At 31.2% G+C, this 22,758-nt stretch overlaps 1 protein-coding gene across 2 annotated transcripts; it reads left to right on the top strand.

The window, feature by feature from the left end:
- The first annotated feature begins 7,483 nt into the window (after positions 1-7,483).
- On the top strand, positions 7,484-21,444 carry Tdh (L-threonine dehydrogenase). 2 transcript variants are annotated; one of them, XM_088236035.1, is made up of 5 exons: positions 9,587-9,721; positions 11,409-11,605; positions 14,531-15,055; positions 19,631-19,897; positions 21,189-21,444. In XM_088236035.1, exons 1-5 carry the CDS (start codon positions 9,702-9,704, stop codon positions 21,326-21,328), a joined length of 1,149 nt encoding a protein of 382 aa, XP_088092161.1. In that variant the 5' UTR covers positions 9,587-9,701; the 3' UTR covers positions 21,329-21,444. The 2 variants fall into 2 exon arrangements, with proteins under 2 accessions (XP_088092162.1, XP_088092161.1); XM_088236036.1 differs by lacking the exons at positions 9,587-9,721; positions 11,409-11,605 and adding an exon at positions 7,484-7,696.
- Positions 21,445-22,758: the final 1,314 nt, after the last annotated feature.

Consider the following 22,758-nt stretch of genomic DNA (forward strand, 5'->3'; position numbering starts at 1 on the left):
TGTCCAATTGTACAAACAGGGTTTAAGTGCTACATAATGTATAGGTATGCTTCTCCAATATTTATTTACTGTCTTGTGCAGAGGTATTTCGAGATGTAACTTCGAAACTGAATTATTTTAATAGCTATTTATTTTTTTAAATTATTTCCCTCGCCTTTTTAATTTTCAGTACTTACAAAATTCAATTTTACATTACTAGCTGAAATATTGAAAAATACAATATGTAAGTACGAGTATTTAATTCACATAAATAACATTACCATACCAAACCCCCTGGCGCTTTTTAAGCTTAAAAAATAAAAAATAAATGTACTGTACAGCGCCTATATTTACAAGTAATTCAAATAGATCAAGTCAAAGAAGGAATCGTGTGTTAGAAATACCACATTGTAAAACGAGGCTAGCACAGAGACATGCAAATTTTATGTACCCAAAAAAAATAATTTTTTACTGATAATATTTCATTGATCCCGAAATTTCAAGATTTTCCTTCTTTTAAAAAACACGCACTATCCTGAATTCAAACTAAAGATATTAACTCTTTTTTTCTACGATATTTTTTGTTGTCCTTTAATAATAAGGAATATTATTATGTTTTTTTTTTAGATTTTTTATTTCCTTTTATTACTATAAAATAAAAAAGTACCTTATAAAATTTTACAGAATTTTTTCTTTTTTCTTTCTTAATAATAAAAAAATATTATACCTGTCTATTTATTATAGGAGCAAAAATTCATCAACATTTCTTGTGTGCCTACGAACAGGCCATGCCTTTGTGGGATTTTTTGTTTACTTTTTTTACTGTAATATGTATTTCATTGCTCTGTAATAATCGTTTATTTTTATATCTATATAAGTAAGATGATTCTGAAAATTCCGCCACGTAAATTATCCAAAACACCCTAAATAAAAACATTAAAACCAATCATGAAACAAACAAAAAAAAAGGAGAAATTGGAAAAAATCAACGAAATATCTTAATCAAAAAAAGGGGTAGGCTTTATGTAGTACTTCAATGAGTTATACGTATAAAAATGTGATGGATTAGAATCGAGTTGTGGTCCCGTGGTTAGTGTTGCTGACTCACGAATCAGAGGTTCGAGGTTCAAACTCCACTTTACCCCAACTTGATTCCCATTATCTTATAGTGAGTTATAAATTATTTATTCTAGAGATTGAGGCGATTAATTTCTGTTTTAATAATCAACATTTGACAAAAGTTTATATGTGTTTAAATATACTGAATAACAACGTATATTATCATTAATGTTTCTTAAAGTTATTTAGATCGTTTTGTGAGTATCAAATAAGTATCGTATGTTTCACGAATCTTTTTTCCCAATAATCTGAATGTATCTTATTAATACGATATTTTACTTGACGTCTTTTCCGAAGCATAATACCGTATGCGCATTTTTACAAAAACCTTAAAACATTTCAAGTTTTTCATTAGCTTATATGAAAAAATATATAAAATTAAATATTCATACCATTTTTTTTATTCTATCTATATTTAGATTTATACATAACGAAGATATATCTTCTAATCTTTCTCCTGTAAAATAGTGTTTTGTGGGTTATTATATTATATGTATGAGGTGTCGAAAATAAAGAAAAATTCAGTTTTTCAAAACCACAATGTTTGAGCCTTTACATATTGTTAATCGAATTGGATACCTAATATAATATGGATACTTGAAAAAAATTATTTAAGATTGAAGGTATATGTTACTGATTTAGATAAAATTGTAAATAAAATTATCAATAAAACTTCTTGGTTCAGATTCACTTTTATTTCATTTGACCAACAACCGCTTTCGCCTAAGAAGGTATTTTCAAGACTGATCCTGAAGATGCGTTCTTAATATAAGTATATGTTACCCATAATGTTAAGCTTTAAATTAATTTAAAAATACAAAAAAAGCACTTCCAAAAGGAACCCTTTTATTTTACTTTAAGCGGTTTTCCATTTTAAATAAAACATTAATTTTACTAATTTTCAATGACCGTATAATCTACAATATTTTTTACTACCTGGTTTTGTTAAATGTTATCACTTTTGCCGGAAAAATTTTAATTTTTGGGTGAGGAAATTTATTTTTCAAATATGAAAATCACTTTGATCTCAATAAGTTTCATAAAGCCATCAGTGGCTAACGGTAGGTACGCGAAAAATTACATATTTGCTGATTAATTTGTGAAAACGATACTTTATTTGATTTAAACACTATTTATTGGCAATTTTCAATGGAATCCTATTGTTATTATGTAACAACTTCTTATATGATTCCAATTGAAATGATATTGTCATGGTGGAGCTTCCGAAAGTCATGCCCTGTTTTGAAAGTGTAAAATTTTGCATTACGTAATTTTTAGATAAAATCGATATTTGTTTAGCTTCTGAGTCTGCACTTTCGAAAATGCGTAAAAGATTGGAGGCTTTATTGATTATCTACGGAATACGAATGTACCGATGTATCTTGAATTAAAAATAAATTTGAAATATATATAAACAGTAGTCGAAAATTTAAAGTCAAAATATTTTATTCAATTGAATACTATATCTCACGTGCCTCTTTTTACAGTTTATTTCTTAATTTATTAAAACTTCTATCAAATCCATAGCAATATTATAAATGCGAAAGTATGTTTGTTTGTTTCCTTGACGTCTCAACGAAGCGACCGATTGACATATTTTTTTGCATAGGGATAACCGGATAGGTGAGAAGTAAAATAGTTTACTTATTTTTCATCCCGAATCTAACATTTACAATGAAAAAATTATGCATACTAATACTATATTAAACAGCGCACTAAGTTCAGTGAACATTTGCGGTCGCAGACCCTACGGCATGGAATGCTCTCCCAGCAGAGGTGCGAGACTGTAAGAGTGAAGTGATGTTTCGGAAAAAACTTAAAACCCACTTGTTCTCTAAATCATTTTAATAAATCCGTAGCATGTGATAACAAAACCATTTTCAAAAATTAAATTACAAATTTAAAAGCTTCAATTAAATTTATGTATCTATAGAATCACTTTGCAAAGCGCCCTTAAGGGATTATATTACAAAAATGGCGGTATATAAGTTATCCATAATAATAAAAATAATAATTATCTAATAAATGCGAAAGCGTGTTTGTTTGTGTGTTTGTTTGTTTTTTTATGTTTCCTTCACGTCTTACCGGAGCAACCGATTGACATATTTTGTTTGCATAGGGATACCGGAGAGCTGAGCAGTAAAATATGATATTTATTTTCCATCTCGAATAAAAATTAAAAATAACGAAAACAATATGTTATAAAAGCAACATTATTTGAAATGTCTAAAAAATCAGTTTAAAAAAAATATTTAATTTTCTACAGTTGATTTGCTTTATCTGCGGGTAATTGAGTATGCTTTTCGTTTTGGTTTTGTAGCAGGATTCTGGATTTGTGAAATTTTCATCGCTATAGTTGGAGAGAGATACAAGCCACTTTCTGCTCCGAAAAGTTAATCATTCCATCGGGGAAATTCCTATTTCTAAACGAAAAAACGAATAAATCAGTTATTTATTATTTTCTCCCTGATACAACTTGAGCGAAGTCGCGGGTAAAAACTATCAATTAAATAAATCCATCAAAATTTCACTGCAGAATGAACTTGATATACAAATAATAGCTTTGTCTTAGGTCATTTATGGTACAGTTTGTGAAGTGGGCATTTGAACTCTTCAATGACATATCATAATCTATATTGATACGGGTTTACCTACATAGAAAAATGCAACAAAAACCTAATATTGGGAAACACGTAGTACTTTATATAATTGGTACACATATTATTTATATTTTTATGTATTTCATTGCTTTATATGGTTTTTTATTATACATTATACTATATTATTTGTGTATAAGTAACATGTATTCTTGGCACATATATATACTTTATATTTTGTATAACAACGATTTTTAATTTCTTACATTTGATTAGCTAGGCATTTGTAATTAAGTAATTTTAGTTTTTCTTTATGTAATTGTTTTATTAGTAGAGGACGGCTCTAAAGATAAAAAATCTCTATATTAGAACAGACTTAGCCATGTTAGATGGAGACTATCCTAAACAGAGAACACTCCGATTTCATTTTACATTAATAAGTTTTATATTAATTCCCTGTTATCAAGTATGTATACTAATTTTTTGCAATAAAAAAAATAAAAATAATACATAACACATTGTACTCTACTACCGTTCTTTCGTTGTTCATTCACTCTACATGTCCAAACAAAAGCAGAACCTCTTTCTTGATTCTGTTGATAATACATGTCTTAGCCTAACATCGTGACGTTTGCGCACCTAACTAATATAATAAGTCAATGTTAATGGAAATGAAATATTTCATTGTTTTGTTAAATTATTCTGCTATCATGTGCGATTACAAACTCTAAATTAATTACAAAATAGTTTTATAAACAAAGCGGGTCCATCGTTCAAAAACGTAAATATCTATTAGTTACTACAATAATATTTTATTCTTTTTACAGGGGTGCTGTTCTGAATCTTCTCGCGTGGGTGAAGAGTGATTAATTTGTCGATTTTATTTTTTTGCATGCGGCTACACTTGCTTGCTTTATATGGCTACACCGATTATTAAAAGTGACAAATGATGGAAAATAAACAGTTTTATAATGTCATTTTATAGTTCAACATTAACAATTTTTAAAAACAAAAATAGGAATACGGTTTAGTCAATTAAACCTAATTAAGTATTTGGATAATGCTTAAGGTCGCAATAATGTTAAAAATGAAAATCGCCATGTTTGGTCTTACTTATTCATTATATACCTTTTATTCATTAGTGTGGCCATATATGAAGCAAAGTGTAGTCCCATGCAAAAATAAATATCCCCAAATTTATTTATTCTCTACCCCCGTGAGAATATTTATAATAGCACCCCGGGTGCGAAGAAAAAAATAAATAGATAAACTATTATTAAACAAAAGAAACAGTAACAAGTTATTTTTATGTGACTATGTATGTATTATCTCCCTTTAAAATATCATATCTCCCCATTGGTGGACAGGGCACGGAATTATCAGTCTTACGCTTCAGGTCCAGGGACAGTGAAATATTGCATTTTAAAAAGTCTTTAAAATCAATCGAGCCCCCTGCCAGGAATCAAACCCAAGACCTCAAGAATGGTAGGCGAACGTGTCAACCACTAAACGAGGAGGTGGACTTAGCTTCATTCGGTTTCCTTATTCAGGACTTTTACCTTACCTTTTATTCAGGATCAATCAAGTCGAAAACACTCGTCAAGGGTCCTGGTACTGTTTCAAACACAGAACTGTATTTTTTATCCACCCGGACACAGATATTACTTGTAATATGTTATGGTTTCTAAAATGTCAGAGGAAAAATATTTATTTAAAAAAAAAATCTTAAAAATAATATTTTTAAATTCTTATATTTTAAAGCTATGTAATCATGATTAGTGAAATACCTTGAATACAGACGTAATGTTTTCGATTTCCATTTATGTTATAACTACAAATAAAGGGGCCTCCCTGGCAACACTGAAGTAAAAAATCAGTACAGCTTATATTACGTTTATTTTATAATTGGGGTATGTAAATATTTCATTGTCATGGCATAACAAATGGCAAAAGGTTTTGAATTCGATTCCCGATATGGTCGAGATGAAATATTTATCTAAAGCTTTATTTTCAAGCTACAATATTTCTTGAAGCGTAAGACTAATCGTCTTACCTAAGTGTTACAAAAATGATCGGCATACGTTGCGGTTGCTGTACCAACACAATATTACTTAAACTAGCCAACGACAGATTATTAAATGCCTAAACTTTCATATTATACTCGTATTGCATGACAATTTTCTCAAAAATGGCGCTAAATAGATTATTTATGATAATAACCTTCTCGAAAAGGCCCTGCTACCAGTTTCTTTGACTGCATCAAACCCTGATCCTCTCATGGTGGTGCGTCGTGCCGTATATGTTTTATGGCATTGTCCTTTCCCGAATGAGGAAAGGGAAGTAATGTTGGACGGTCCGGCGGATACTACCAGACCAGTCTGGAATCGGTAGGAATTTCAAATTATTTACTCAGATTTTTTGCTCATGGGTCGAGAAATGGCAGATTCTCGGGGGAAACTTGCTAAACTCTCATCTTTGAGAGAATGTGCACAACGGTTGGTAAATTTTGTATATTGTCAAAGGAGGCCAAATGTATCTGGGTGTGAACTGAATTAATATTTTGTGCCATCCTTTCCCATTAAAGGAAGTAGTATTACCTTTCTAACCCTCGGTGATAAAATTGTCAAACGTAGCACCTACTTACAATATTTTTTATGTAACTTGATTAAATTGGTGTAATTAATAACCTTTAAATAAGAGGCGCTAGATGCATGATTATGGAATGTATCTTTTGGTGACTTGTACGAAGGGCGTCAGAGTTAATAATTTTTCAAAAATAATGATAATAATAATGAAATTTGATGTTCAACAATGTTTGAGTATGTCCAAATGCTTGCAGACTGGCTGGATTTCCTCCCTAGGGAGTTATTCATATTTAAATTTATTTCAACAGAGAGAGAAAACATTTTTGAGAAGGGAATATGGAAGTCTAGGCATTTACAGGGCTTATGACTTGTCATTGTCTGGTTTAAGTGGCCACTTTACACACTGTGTAACATGCACCATCCTGCCCATGTTTGAACATCCACATTTCCTCAACTCTTCCATCTGTTGACTTTTGAATGGTGAATGTTACGCAGTGTGTAAAGTGGCCACTTAAACCAGCCAATGACATGTCATAAGCCTTGTAAATGCCCAGACTTCCAAATTCCCTTCACAAAAATGTTTTCCCTCTCTGTTGAAATAAATTTCAATTTGATATTATTAAATTTATAAAATGATTGTAATACACATAGATTTTCGTAACTGAATTTGATACGAGAAAACACAGTTTTTGCTACCATTTGTGTTTGCAATATGGTCATGAGGAAAAATAAGAATATCCAACAAAAGCCCTCCATGTAATTTGCCAATCTCACATGAAAGAGACAATGAAAGTAATGGAGTTAAATTCAATGAAAATCGCGATTTATGAAATTAAATAAATTCAAATAACTAACTTGTTTATTGACAAAAAAGAACATTGCTTTTTTGTATAAACGAAACCGATAGGAAGACCGACGGTTTAGTATATGTGGAGGGACTACTTTTACTGATGGTGCACAGGGCACGGCATAGGAAAAGTAAATGCATCGTATCTAATACAGGAAGGTACATAATAAACAATAAAATTTACATAAACTGTACCAGTGTATACATAGCATATAATTATTTTTTGTATCGCTTTTGTTTTTTTGTATTTATACCCATATAATTATTTGTTTGTTAGCTTCGGAACCTCCCCACGGAGGCTGGTCTCGGGGAAAGAACGGATCAAAAAGTAACTCAGATCACATCTAGTCAGTCAAGTTCAATCCTTCAGTCGGCCAATATGGCTGGGCGGGCCTCTGTTAGCGGGGCCAGAGCGATCTCCTGGTTTGCCGCCAAGTGTCAAAATGCGGGGAAATTCGGTTATTTGGGCGTAAATTCTAATTGTTGGGATCCCATTTCCCGCCGTCAGAAACACACAGCGCCGTTCGTCCACGACAGGAACACAGATAACCCCAAAGTCCTGATTACAGGTGAGATTGTAAAGATAATTCTATCGAACCCATCAGATCTCCAGATTTTAATAAATCAAGACAATTAAAACTTAAACATAAAAATAAACTTAAATTATGAACATAAATATATCTAATTCGTAATTGCTTTAAACTATAAGGTTTTATACCATACATTTTCGAGTACCACATCCAATCAATTGTTTTTAATTTCACGGTCATTATTATAATACTAATTGTTCATTAAACTCACTCATTATTACAATACTAATTATTCATTACTTTCATTCAGCGGCTTTAACATCAATGCTCTGATGATATAAATTTATAATATTTATGTTTTCTGTAGGTATGTCTGATTTTGATCAAAATATCAATAAAACTTCATGGTTTAGTTTTGCGGTACTTAAGATCAGTCCTTAAGATGACAACTTAGGCCAAAACGCTGGTTGGTAAAATTAACTCTTTAAGAGCTGCATTTATCCCTGTGCATATAAAATTTAAAAAATCTGTGTAGGTACTAAAAGCATATTTTATACATTTTCAAAATTTTGAATGTTTTTTTTATCTTTTATTCCTTGAAAATTATATAACATTATTTTTAAATAAACATTCAGGTCTAAAACTGATAATTAACCGACAAAATTCATTTAAAGTGTGTTATTATCTTGTGGTATATATTTATTCAATCAAATTAATTTAATTTAGCTGAACTATGTTTAAAACTTGTCTAGCATATCATTTTTAGGGATGACAATAATTCGCTTAAAAACAAACAAACCAGTCAGAAGCCAGCTGTCAAAGTTAAAAACAAACTTTACTGTGTAATGCTGATTACCGACGTGTACAAAAAAATTAGAGACGTACTCAGGGTTTCAGTAATTAAAAAATAATCTTGCCGTTTTACATTTTGGTAGGTAAGATTGTAAAAAAATTATAAATTCGTGTATATTTTAAATGAACACTCGTAATTTTATTGATATTTTTATCAAAATCATAGATTTTCACGTCCCCGTCGATAATTCTGTCCAATTTATTCGACCTTTATTATTTTAAAAAAATAAGTAATAATAATAATAAATTTACTTGTGTTGTAGCATTTTTACTTTTGTATGGTATTTTGGAAAATTTATATAAAAAAACTTGAACATTGGGCTAAGTTTGTTGTTAAATAAATAACAAAAATGTAACTAGAATCTTCGTGCGTATAGAAAGTTTAACATTTTTAATAAATTTCAACACAGATGGATAATATTTAAGCGAAGGAAGTATGGAAATCTAGGCATTTACAGGCTTATGACCTATCATTGGCTGATTTAAGTTGTCAATATTTATTTTTTTACTTTATTTATTCAGAAAAAATATATATGACATTACAATGAAATACATTTTTTTAAATGTTCATTTATTTATTTTATTTTTGCACCACAACAGGCTAGGAGGCCCAATTACGGTGGTGAATTATAGCACAGGACCCCCAGGCTTTTAAAAACAGACACTTGCAGTTCCCTGGGTTTCAAAAACAGACAATTGCGTTTTTTGGTTTAAAAAACGGACAGGCATTTTCAAATTGCGTTTTTTAAGTAAATAATATTTATCTTAGATAATGTTTAAGGTGAACAAAATTAAATTTTATTAAGGTAATATATTTAATATTTGTTTCCTGCATATCCGAAACAGAAAATCATCTCTACAAACTTAAATGCATAGAACTTTCTTAATTCTATGCTTAAATGTATTAACAATATGATGTAAAATATAGCCATTACTCGTCACTTCCTATGCACTCACTGTGGAATACACAGTATATTTTTCAAATTTTCTTTATTTCTTTTTAGATTTCAGATAACAATGAATCTACGATCTTAATTATTTACCCCAAGGCGTTCCTATTTATAATTATTAACGTTCGTTTTTTTAAACTGGAAAAAAAAATATCTGTCAGTAATAAATTGTTAGGTTGTCTGTTCATTGGGAAAACATTTTGTTGATTAAAAATGACTCAAATTTTTAGTTCAACAGTCGTATGATGATGAGTAAATACATGTATGTGCAGGTTTATTTGAATATACCGTAATTTTTCAATATGAGACAATTATTTCGAATGCCCTTTCAATGTTTTTAAAGCGAATTCAGTTAAACATTGCAAAATGTATTATATTATGATGTGAACGTAGATACTTTAAATAAAATTGTATTAGAAACATCTTTGTTCACCGATTCGCACCCATTAGTGCATAGGGCATTGCATTTGTAAACCAAATGTAGCGTATTTCGAACATCGGTTTTATGAATGTAATTAGGCGCCAGTCCAGTAACATCAAAATATTTCAATGTCAACAACCTTCAAAATCAATATTTCACGTCCACCCTACAAGGAATCGAACCCAGGATCTCATAAATGGTAGATGAACACACCAATTACTTCACAATGAGGCGGACTTATCTCCACTCAATTTCCTTATTCAGGAGTTTTACCTGAGAACAGCCATCGAGGCAAAAACACTCGTCTCGAGTTTTGGTTCAATTACACATACATAACTGTATTCTTCGTCCGCCTGGACACAGATAAAACTGTCATTAACCTACACATTTAAAAACTATATTTATTTCGTCTCTTCACAGGCAACGTTTTGCTCGTTTTATGTAAATCATAACGAAAATGGAAACACTGATGTGTAAGATATTCATAACCTTAATTACTGGTTTTTTTCCGTTGTTTTTAAGAAATACATAAAGTAAGCGCACATTATTTGTGAAAGTTAGATTAACCTTTTTTTAAATCTAAAACTATCACAAGATAATACATTTTTTGCCGGGTACTTTTTATTAATTTGACAGACAAGAAAGCCAAAAGTGCTAGAAAAAAAAGTACTAAATGAATAGAAATAAATATTTCAATAAAAATGCACATCATTTCTGTGAAGGCAATATGGAATTCAAGTCATTTTTTATCTTTCGTTATTTTGTCATGTATGCTAAAGTTATATTATTTTTATTTTTTTAATGTTTGCCAATGCATTAATTTTTATTTTCATATAAACAAGTGTTTTGCATTCTTTTTATGATTATACTTCTCTAAGGCTTACGCTGTTAAATAAATAAATATTAATGAAATGCCTGAAAATATGTAACATAAATATTTTCTCTATTTGTTAATACTTTTTTGTATAATAACTTACCTATGTATGCGTACTCCAGTCGTTATGCAAATATAACACTCAAGCTTTTTTTTTAAAGAAATATTTATGATTTACCCAAATATTTCATTTTGGGGGCCATTTTCAACGAGTTGTAAATAACTCACTTTTTGAAAATGAGAATCAAGTTGGGATTAGAGTGGGATTCGAACCACGGACCTTTGAGCCGTGAGTTCGAGACACTAGCCACGGTAACACAACCCGATCCAAACTTGGTTGTACCATTACAGCATTATTTTCAGTTAACATTCAAATAAACTGAGTCAAGAAAAATATTATATATTTATTTATTTTGGGTCAACAACAATCAATTTTATATAAAATGCATACATAAAAAATGTTAAATAAAGTTTAAAGTTAAATAATTGTTACGTTTGCATCAAAATAGACAAGAAGACGCATGAAAAGGTCAAATAAAACAATTCATTTTGACAAAAACGCAACAATTATTTAACTTAATTTACTTTACTTGTTTATGCAATTGGTCCATAGTTTATATTGAGTTGATTAGTTTTTTTTGTATTGATTGCCAGTTCCATAACAACAAAAACTATCAAAAAGTCTCTCTCCTTCGTGGCAAGTTCTCGGCACTACGCTTCCAAGTTAGCAATCTGGACTGCCATCAAACCTCAACCCTGGACCTATCCTTCCCTCCATGTCAACCCATCTTCCTCATCATGCGGATGCATATGTCCGTGCAATGAAGAAACTCCAAAAATACTAATCACAGGTTTGAAATACTTTTAACTCCACATTACCTGATTTCGTTCATCGATGGGTTTCCACCAAAAAAAGTATTTTACAAACCGTTATCACTTGGCGCCTAGTTTTGATAATATATTGCGTATAGTATTGAAAGCACGAATTAAAATATCATACATCCATCTCATTCTAACGCAATCAAAACCAGATTTCGCTCTCGTTCCCTCTTATACGATACGAATGAATTTACAAAACGAATTAGTTACAGCATTTTAATAGGAATTTCCATGCATTATTTTAAGTCTGTGTCCAGGCAGATAAATAATACAATTTTGTGTGTAAAATAAAACAATAGGGCCTCGTATCTTTATTTATTTTAAAAAATATATATTTTTATATGTTTTTTAAGGAATAACCTGCTAAGCCTCTATTTTGAGGCTTGTCAGCAGATTGGATAGAGGGGATATGAAAAAAAAAATTCTTGCGACTGGCGGGAATCGAACCCGCGACGCCAGTTTCACAGTTGGCCGTCTAACCAACTGCGCCACGGCGCCTGTCAAATCATATAAAGATACTTTTTACAACAAAAAAAAACAAATCCCTAACTCTATGAGGCCAAGAGCCCAAGATCACAATGGAAAATGAACAGTTCTTATGAAAAATTAAATGTTCATACTTAAAAAAATTATAAACGTGTTTAATTGCAGGATACTTCGAATTTTTGTACAAATATACGCATTTTCGTACAGAAAAATCGATTTTACTTTGTAGATAAATAATTGAAGATAACTCTGTTAACTTCTCATTGTAATCGGGACCAAAACCCTAGGCGAGTGTTTTCGACGCAATGGCTGCTCTCAGATAAAAATCCTGAAAAATAAAATCGAGAGGGGATAAGTCGCTCTCGTAGTGATTAGCGTACTCACTTGAGGTTCCCGATTCGATACCTGGCAGGTTTGACATGAAATGCGTTTTGATTTAATTACGGGTTTAACACTACAATATTATACTTTCCCTGGACTGGAACTTGAAGCGTAGCCTTCGTGTAACATACGATTGAGGTACGCTGCATTTGGTGTTCCGAAGTAGTGCCCTATACATCATTGGATGCCGATAGGGGTATGATGATGATTTTTACATTATATCCTTTAAAAATCTCTCGTTTTGTTTTATCAGCAATTAAATTAAATTAAATTTAATAATTTAAATTTTCTTATTATTACTAGTATTTACACGTATGTTTAATTTTTTAATTATATATGGTATATTCTCTAATTTATATTTGTTCTTCAATTTTTATTATTATCGGTATATTTTCAAATTTATATTTATGCATCAATTTTTATTTATTTTAAAGAAACAAACAGTCGACAATGATATAATAACATTTTTTTATACGGTTTAAAGACAGACCAGCGAAGTTTCTAAATAAAAATCATACATATTATTTCATTGTGTTACAACAAAAGGATGTGTTTATGTGTATTTGTATGAGAGTAAGTGTAGATGTGTGTTTATGTATATTATTGTGGGAATAAGTGTTCAGGTGTGTGCATCATTAAATAGTAAGTGGGATCGTAACGCAATCAGAAATAATAAGTCTTAATTTATTTTTAAATAAATTAAGGGGCATGTAAAATATATCAATAGATGAAAAAAAACATTACAGTTAGAGCAAGAACGATAGAGTAAAGAGTGTTGTGCATATTTAGTGCTACAGACTGGCAGATGGAATAAATATTTATTTCTTGTCACGCGAAAAGGGACATTAAGATTAATTTTGGAGAGTAGATTAAAAGAGTCTTCTTTAGTATTTAATAATTTATGTAAATAGCATAATTTAGAGACAGTGCGTCTATTTTCAAGGGTAAAAAATCCATTTTGTTTGGCAGATTGTCTGTAAGAACAAAGCGTTTTATTGTTTTTATAATCTAGGTTTTTTTTTAATTTTTCGTTGAACATTTTCAATCCTTTCTATGTTTGTTTAAATTATCGGTATGTTTTCAAATTTACATTAATGTTTCATTTTCTAATTTACATATATAATTCAATTTTTTTATTATTACCTGCATGTTTTCTAATTTATATTTATTTTGATTTTTTTAAATATAATTATTATTATTTGAATTTATTAAGCATCATAATAAAACGAAAAAAATTCATGTAAAAAAGAAGGTCTTTCCTAAACACAGAAATTTCTTGGCTATTTCGGACCTGAAACAAAGAAACTCTGTACATTTTAAAGCTGTGAAATAAATAAATAATAAAAATTAAGTACCTACCAAAACGTGAATTTAAGTATCACAATTATCGAGTTTAACGTTATTAGTTACAAAAGTAATCATCATCATCATCAGTTGCGCTACTGCCCTTTGTAGGCCCTGGCCTTCTCCAAAATAGGTCTCCATTCCTCTCTGCACCTGCGGCTCTTCTCCACTTCATCAGGCCAATAAGGAAGATCGGTGTTTTTTTTTTTTTTTTTTTTATTTGTTAATAGACTATTAAACTAAGTAAAAATAAATAAATTATATATCGTATTATCAGCGCTACGATTTTTTTAAAGTTTTGTATTTCTGAAATAACTCCGCGTGTGTCGTCAGAGGTTCATTTCCGCTTATTCTCATTCAGTTCTTCCCATTGGTCCAGAAGCGACAAGCAGACCGGAAATCTTCCATAGCTGTCAGATCATAGGTTGATTCACATGAACCAGTGACGTCATTTAAAGTAGTGCGTTTTTATTAAAATATTTTTTATTATTTTTTCCGCACATTTTCAAGAAACTTTGCACTACAATTTAATGCTTTAATTTTTACCCCGAGCAAGAAAACATTTTTGTATCCTATTTCCCGTGGGGCTGAAGTTCCTCATTGCTCTCATGTCACTTTCACAAAACTAGTAACAATATAAAAATAAAACACTGTTTTTTATTTTTTTAAATTCCGTTGTGTTTCAGGTGGTTTGGGTCAACTCGGTATCGCATGCGCTAACTTTTTGCGCAATAAATATGGGAAGGAAAACGTCATACTATCGGACATCGTCAAACCCAGCGACGAAATCTTCGAAAGCGGTCCTTACATCTTCGCCGACATTTTGGATTTCAAAGGCCTCCAAAAGATCGTGGTTGACCACAGGATAGAGTGGCTGATCCATTTCTCAGCGCTGCTCAGCGCCATCGGGGAACAAAATGTCCCGTTGGCCGTGAGGGTTAACATAGAAGGAGTTCACAATGTTATAGAACTGGCGAAGCAGTACAAGTTGCGAGTGTTTGTTCCGAGTACCATAGGAGCGTTCGGTCCCGAATCTCCGAGGAATCCCACTCCTAATGTGACCATCCAAAGGCCGCGGACTATTTACGGGGTATCAAAAGTTCACGCAGAATTAATAGGAGAATATTACTACCACAGATTTGGACTGGACTTCAGGTGTCTGCGATTTCCAGGAGTTATATCCTGCGATCCGCCAGGGGGAGGAACAACAGGTAAACGGTTATTTGTAATGACGAAGTTCAGTAGTTTTTTTTTATTTGTCAATGGACTATAAAACTAAACCATTTTTTTTTAAATTACATGTATCTTATTATGAGTGCTATAATTTTTTGAAGTTTTGTATTTCTGAAATTATTCCACGTGCGACGTCTCAAGTTCTCTTCCGCTTCTTCTGGGTCAGTTCTGCCGATCGGTCAGTTGACGGTAAGTCAACCGCAAATCTTCCACAACTCTCTTATCATGGGTTGATTCATATGGATTAGTGACGTCGCGCGTTGTTCAAAGTAGTTTGTTTTTATTAAAATATGATTAAATATTTTTTTATACATTTTCAAGAAACTTTGCCGCATAATTCAATGCTCTTATTTTTGCCACACGTAGGAAAATATTTTTGTATGCAATTTCCCGTAGGGCTGAAGTAATTACATCTTACAATTATTTTACAGTGACTTTTTTTACATTACAATTATTACATAAAAGACACAATGAAGAAAATCCAAAACCTTGTGATTTTTATTATGTTTGGGAGCGTTACATTTAAGGATTGCTTTTTTCTAAATGAATTTTTGCGTTTTTATGATTTACCCAGATATTTCAATTTAAGAGGCCATTTTAAACGAGTTGAAAAAAAACATTATTAGACAATGGTAATCAAGTTGCGGTAAAGTGGGGTTCGAACCATAGACCTCTGATGCGTGAGTCCGCGACACTAGCCATGGGATCACAACCCGATTCACACAGTTATTATTTTCTCTCTCGTCCTGGCTTTCTTGACAGAGGATATCGGCTGCACTTGATCACTCGTCTTATGGTCTGCCTCCAGGCAGTCCTATTCTGGGCAGAGCTAAGAGCATCAGGCACTGAAGACCCCAGCGTAGATTTTATTAGCCGCTCCATCGGGTAGGTGAGCGACCACTGCGTCTTCTTCCCTCCACTCCACCCATCCCAACGAGCATTTCGAGGCTGTCTCCTGGCGAAGCGGCCAAAATACTATAGGATTCGCCTGTAACATATGGTTGACAGCAGGGGCAAACCGTGTATAGAAGCGATTATGCGCAGCTTACCATTTAATTTGACTAACCGTAATAATGTTTTACTATTACTTTATTTACAGAAATACGAATAAATATTTAGTATATGTATTAAATCGTTTCCACCGTTTGTATTTTCATCCTAATATAAATATTGATATTAATAAAGCGCGCCCAGCGCCTGCGGTAAGCCAAGAAACTAGCCGATTATTCCAGCTTATTTTTTCATACAAATAAGTATACTATATTTTGAATGTCTTAACCCCAGTGCGGGTTTTTTCTCCTAGATTAAACTTGCAGATTACACAAATTATTCTAATCGGGTTATGGTCCCGTGGCTAGTGTTGCGGACTCACGGATCAGAGGTCTGAGGTTCGAACTCCCGCTCTACTCCAACTTGATTTCCATTTTCTAATAGTGAGTTATTTATAACTCGTTGAAAATAGTCACCGTAATTGAAACATTTGGGTTAATTATAAGAACGCTAAGGTTTTTTTTTTTTTTGTTTTTTAATTTTAAAAAAGATTCTGGATTTGTAAAACAGTATTTCAAACATTTTTTCTTAAGAGCTATTTTTTTTGAGATGGTACTTTTGACATAAGACCATAATTACTTTCATGCGTCATATATTTTCGGCATTATTAATTTCTATAACAATTCGGCCAGTTGACATTTCAATTGAATACATAATATCGACTGAATTCATAGTGCTATTTTTTATTTAAAAGTATTAAAGTAATGGATGATATATCTATATAATATAATGTATCACGAAGTTACGTCGTTTGAGTTGATTTCATGGATGAGAGTTTTTGTATCACAGAGAACCACAGAAAAATACAAATTTATAGTATATATTACTTACATTATATTATGTACCTTCTATGTAGGTACAAATATATGATATTTTTTATAGCTTACCTGTAAATAAAAACACCATTCGCCACTGGTTGACAGTCGATCACCAATCTTTATCTCATTCAGTATTGGAAAAATATATTAACAATTTTGTATATTCAATTTAAGTTTTGATATATTTTTTACTTTAGATATTTATTTTATATTATGCTTCTTCATCGAAAAAACCTTCGTCAATGTTGAGATATTAGTTAAACGTATTCATTTAAAACATAATAAGCATTTACGTCTAAAGGAAATAAATTAATTTTCACCCACTAGCCATTTACGAACTTTTTTACATTAGCTCACAAAATGAGAAGAAAACGGGATGATAATAATGTTTAAAAGTGTTGTAACAGTGAACATGCATTATATGTGTTTTACAATGATCTGTAAAGTAAAGTAAATACGATTTCTTTGTTTATTTATTATTTCTTTATTTAATGCACACAATACACAATTTTCGCCTCGTGGTGTAGTGGTCAGCGCATTCGTCTACCATGCAAGAGGTCTCGCGTTCGATTTCCGACATGGTTGACATTAAATATTTATTTAAAAAGGTGTTTCACACCAGAATATTTCATAGTTCTTAGACTGGTACTTGAAGCTTAAGACTGATCATCTTACCTTCATGTAATAAAAAAATATCAAGATACGTTACGATTGGTTTACCAATGCAGTGGCCTTTGCACCATAAGGTGCGGAAAGGGAATGATGATGATGATACACAATGTTATCATAGCACAATTATAATTTTCAATGTATTGACTTTCTTCGACAAAATTTCGTGTTAAGTCGGGACTATATATAAATCAAAACATTTATAAATATATATACAAAATAATAATAAAAATATATACACAGTTAAAATTTATACGTGTCAAGCAATATAATACAGATAAGTTATTTAATAGTACATGGCAATATGTAATTAATAATTAATCGATTTTTAAAATTCCATTCGGTAATTAATTATGAAAATTAAACTAAATATAAAATAATAATAGTAGTATAGCTATATGGTAAAGTATGTAATTGAATAAATAGATCAATAAATTATTTTATTCTTCGATCAGCAATTATGCAAATTATGTTATATATATGTACATACTAATGTAATAATACGATTGATTAACTGCAATTTTGTAAAATTATGTAACACGTAAACATGTTTACGTCTAACGTCTGTATGTAAACAGATGTAAAACATACATTTGTTTCAATAGTGGATTTTAATAATTTGTTTACTCACAAGAACGTCAAGAAAAATAATATTTAACTAGAAAAATAAAACGCGTTACGCGGAGATCTATTTTTTAGCGTGAAATGCCTACCTAATCTTTTTAAACTATTTAGTTGGAAAAAGTAATAAATGCAAATGATTTTGTTTATATTATTACAAAACAACAATGGTTTGCAACTCGTTTTTCGTGTTCACCATGTAAGTTATGTAAAAAAATAAAAAATTAAAACTCACATTATGAAAAACGCCTTCAATAGGAAACAGGCAATCAACGTAACATTATCGAAGCATACTAGATCTGAAAAACGCGTAATTCCTAAAATTTTAACGGTCAATTTTCTCATAAGCGTCTAGTATTATTATTTTTTAAATAAAATACTTAAAAACTAAATTTAATAAATTAATAGGGTTTTACACATAACAGCATTTTGTAGTCAAATCGAAATATTTGTGAATATAGTGAATTGTGGTGTGTTGAACAGATTAGATTATTAATACTAGATTAAACTTACAGGGACTAAAAATTCAAACGCACGGTACTTATTTATTTGCTGGAGTTTACTGGAAAACAAATACGTAAAATTTACGTTTCTAATTTATTTTTATAAAAGTAATTACTTTTTTCTATTGAAAAATACATTATATATCTGCTCTTTAAAATCGAGTTTAAAAAATGTTATCGTTGTAGGTGTTAAACAGGATTTAAACAAAAAAACAAATGACAATAAAGCACAGTTTTATTTAAAATTATAATAAATGTTCTTTTATTACAATCAATGAAATTAGATAGGTACTTTCTACAGTACCTTGTACATACCTAGGTACTTGTTTGGAGGGAGTAAATTTTAGAAACCCAAATAAAAAAATAAAATATCATATTTATGCTAAAAATGAAAAAACAATACACATAATAAATTTTTTAAAATATTTGAAATTTATTTATCAACCCTTACGGATTATTACATTCATTTTCCAAAATTAATATATCATTTTTGTTTATACTCTGTTGTTGATAATTATATTTTTTACGTCTTTTGAAAAGTTTGTCTGAATCTTTTGTTTAGTTTTGTCTGGTAGTTTATTGCATAATTTCAGTCCCTGATTTATTAGTCTCGGTTGTTCTTGTCTTGAATGTTGTATGTGGTATTGTTCTGATATTCTTGTATTATGTCCATGTTTATTACAATTTTTTCCAAGTTTTAGTTCTTGGTCTACAATAATATTAGTGGTTAACTTATGAATAAATTTTAAAGATTCTAATTGAAAAGGTTTATTCTTGTATATTCTTATATAATAACTTGTTTTGCTTGATGTTATCATTTTTTGCTAAAAGAAAAGGGCAATAAAATTTACTTTTGAAAGCAATTAATATTTTACCAATGTTATGTTTTTAGATTACGCAATCGCAATCTTTCACGCCGCCCTTCGCCACAAGAAGTACGAGTGCTACCTTCAGCCGGATACCAGGATGCCCATGATGTACGTGGACGACTGTCTCAGGTCCTTGTGGGAGTTCATGAAGGCTCCCGAGGACCAGCTCAAGCGGAGAGTGTACAACGTCACTGCCATGAGCTTTACGCCCGAAGAACTGGCTGAAAAAATCTCCAAATTCGTACCGGAGTTGAAAGTCAGCTACAAACCAGATTCAAGACAAGATATAGGTAAAACCATTTTACATCTTTGGTTGTATTTTTCCATTAACTCTCCCTTTCCAGTGATGTGTACCTAGTACAAATTATGCATCTAATAACTTTTATGTCTATGTGAATATAATAAATACATGGTTAAGATTTTCGATATTCATTCATTTTACATTTACATACCTATCAGTTAAAATGATTTATTACTAAATAATCAATACTTATCGGGCACAGAAAAGGTATTTTATCAAAAATTTAAGATGAATCTCCTATACAATCAAAAGCTTACCAATGTGTTGCATTGTCGCGACGATGAAGTAAAGAGTACCGGATATACGATTATCTCAAACATTCTTTACGTGCCACCGTGTGCTAGTTGCTCTCGGAGCTCCGCTAAGGGTGGTCCGTTTCCTCGCGCTGTAAGCGTTACCAAATATGTTTGCTATTATATTTCTAATGTTATTACATTTGACTTGAAATATAGTTGATTGAAGCAGTTGCCTATAAACGTTCCATTTTTCAATGTATATTATATATATATAATATTATTACTTTTGGTTTGAAATAAAATTGATTGAAGCAATTACCTATGAATGTTCCGTTTTTCATATTTTAAATCCCTCATTTTTGTTTTTGTATTAACTACACAGCACCTGAATGCGCGGATTTTTTTAGCACAGTAAGGGAAGGGTTAAACACGCTACGATTGTAGGACCATTTAATCTAGTTCAAAATTATAATAAATAAAAACGTCGTTAAGAAAATATCTGACAGTAAATTATATATTATGTGATACAATATTATTTTTACAAATATATCTATATTTCGTTTTAACCAACCCAATTTTGATGGAAATGTTTTTAACGTTAGCGCTGATCGATTATAGCTAAGATGCATTTAAAATTTCATTAACATTTTTTTAGTTAAAATATTTTCAATAATGAAATGTTGATAATTTGGACGATACGTTTGTAATTAATATTGCTGTTAGTTTAAATGTCTTGGTTAAACATAATTTTCTAAGCCATCGAGTTATTCCCCAAAGGGATAGGGAGATTGTACAATATCTAGGAAGAGAATATTGGATACCACACGCGTCTTTCTTAGCGTACAATCCTTACATCTTCCACTTTGCTTGTCCTTCGATTGTGTAAATAATATATTTCATGTCACGACTTTATTGGTCATATTCATCCACTTTCCCATTCACATTTAGATATGTCTACCTGTTTTACATTTTTTCGTTATCCCTAAATATCAGAACCAAATCTCAATTGACAGCATAATAACATTTGTGACGCGGTTGTTTCAGCTGATTCCTGGCCACAGGTGTTCGATGACTCGGATGCGAGGAAAGACTGGGGCTGGAAGCATGAGTATGATGTGGACGCCTTGGTGGACCTCATGATTAGAGACGTAAAGAAAAATTTCATAGACAATCAATCTTCGTGACAGTTTAGAGAAAAATGAAAGCCGGGCAACTGTTTTAGACCAATTTACCACGAGCATTATTATGTATTTCTATTAAGTTTTATAAAAATCTATTATAAATTTATTTTTATACCTATTATTTCATTTATTTACCTTCCATCCTAAAAATGATAGGTACCAATATTTATAACGCATTACGCACGCGCCACTTCTTATTATTCCGATTTTTTCAAATACACTAAACGAATGCAAAACTACCTAATTATTACCGCTTCTTCCTTGATTTTCATATTTGCTCCATATTCCAAACGCTCTTTTCTAATTTTATCGATAGATAGTGTTTCATATGAGCTTTGCATTTGAAACGAATCTCGATATTTATTTAGAAATAATTAAGGCTGGATGAATTATCATTATTTAAAAGTTAACTGCATCACCTGTTTATCACATGTATTACATAAAAATAACATATCAGTATACAGGTGTACATTAAACCCTGTCACATCCGAAACCACGATGGTCAGTATGAGCAAGAAGACATATTGGCAAATTAAAATATTTTTTTAGAACGAATATTTTTTTTAAAAATAAATTATTTAAAAAGGCAAATGGTTGCTTACTTCTGCAGGGGAGAAACGAGGAGGAGGGTAGGGGGAGACTGATACTACACCGCGCTCCCCTCACTTCTCCCCCGCAGAAGTAAGCAACCATTTGTTCTTTTAATTTTTTTTATTTTTAATCTTTGTTTTAAATATGCTAATATGTCTTCTTGCCTATACTGATCATCGTAGTTTCGGATGTGACAGGGTTTAAAGAACACCGTTTATGTATAAACATAACTGCTTTTACCGGAAAAGTTTTAAACTGTTTCCGAGTACCGGCTATTAATACCTATTAAATTTCTCTGCTAATCTCGAGTGTAGGTATACTTAGGTGGAAGTACCTAACCTACATATCTAATTATCATTTATAACTTGTTTGCTGGCGTTACGTTAGTAGGTAGATACTTAGATATTACTAAAAAATGGCCAACAGGATAGGAAAATCAAGCGAATTTTTTTGCACCTACAATCTACAGAGTTCATTGGCCAATTTTGGCAACGTTTACAATTGAATAGACCTTCAATCACCACTAAACGATACGTTATGCGCACTTCCTTATTCCGATACAAGCGTAGTCAAGTATTACGTATCGTAGTTACAGCGGCAATCAAAAGATTAATGACACGCGATTATTATTATCATTTCTGTATTCACACCAGTGGTTCATAGGCCGCTGAATCGGTATTACAATCGCACTGTATCTCGATCCCTAGAACACGACGGCAAGATGATCAGTCTCACGTTTCAGGTCCAATCCAGGGACCACGGAATATTGCTATGAAAATATTTTGAAAATACAATAGAGGATAGTGACCAAATATGGAATACCATTTTGTTTTCTTGACAAA

This window comes from Micrasema longulum, unplaced genomic scaffold, assembly GCF_059751315.1.
Source record: "Micrasema longulum isolate JH-2025_06_02 unplaced genomic scaffold, ASM5975131v1 h1tg001492l, whole genome shotgun sequence".
Lineage (NCBI taxonomy): Eukaryota > Metazoa > Arthropoda > Insecta > Trichoptera > Brachycentridae > Micrasema > Micrasema longulum.

What these genes read in the sequence shown, in the direction of transcription:
- Tdh (XM_088236035.1), top strand. Translation starts at nt 9,702, where the DNA reads ATGATGATGAGTAAATACAT. An exon ending in GCCAGGGGGAGGAACAACAG is followed by an intron (nt 15,056 to 19,630) that starts GTAAACGGTTAT and finishes TTATGTTTTTAG; the next exon opens with ATTACGCAATCGCAATCTTT. An exon ending in AGATTCAAGACAAGATATAG is followed by an intron (nt 19,898 to 21,188) that starts GTAAAACCATTT and finishes CGGTTGTTTCAG; the next exon opens with CTGATTCCTGGCCACAGGTG.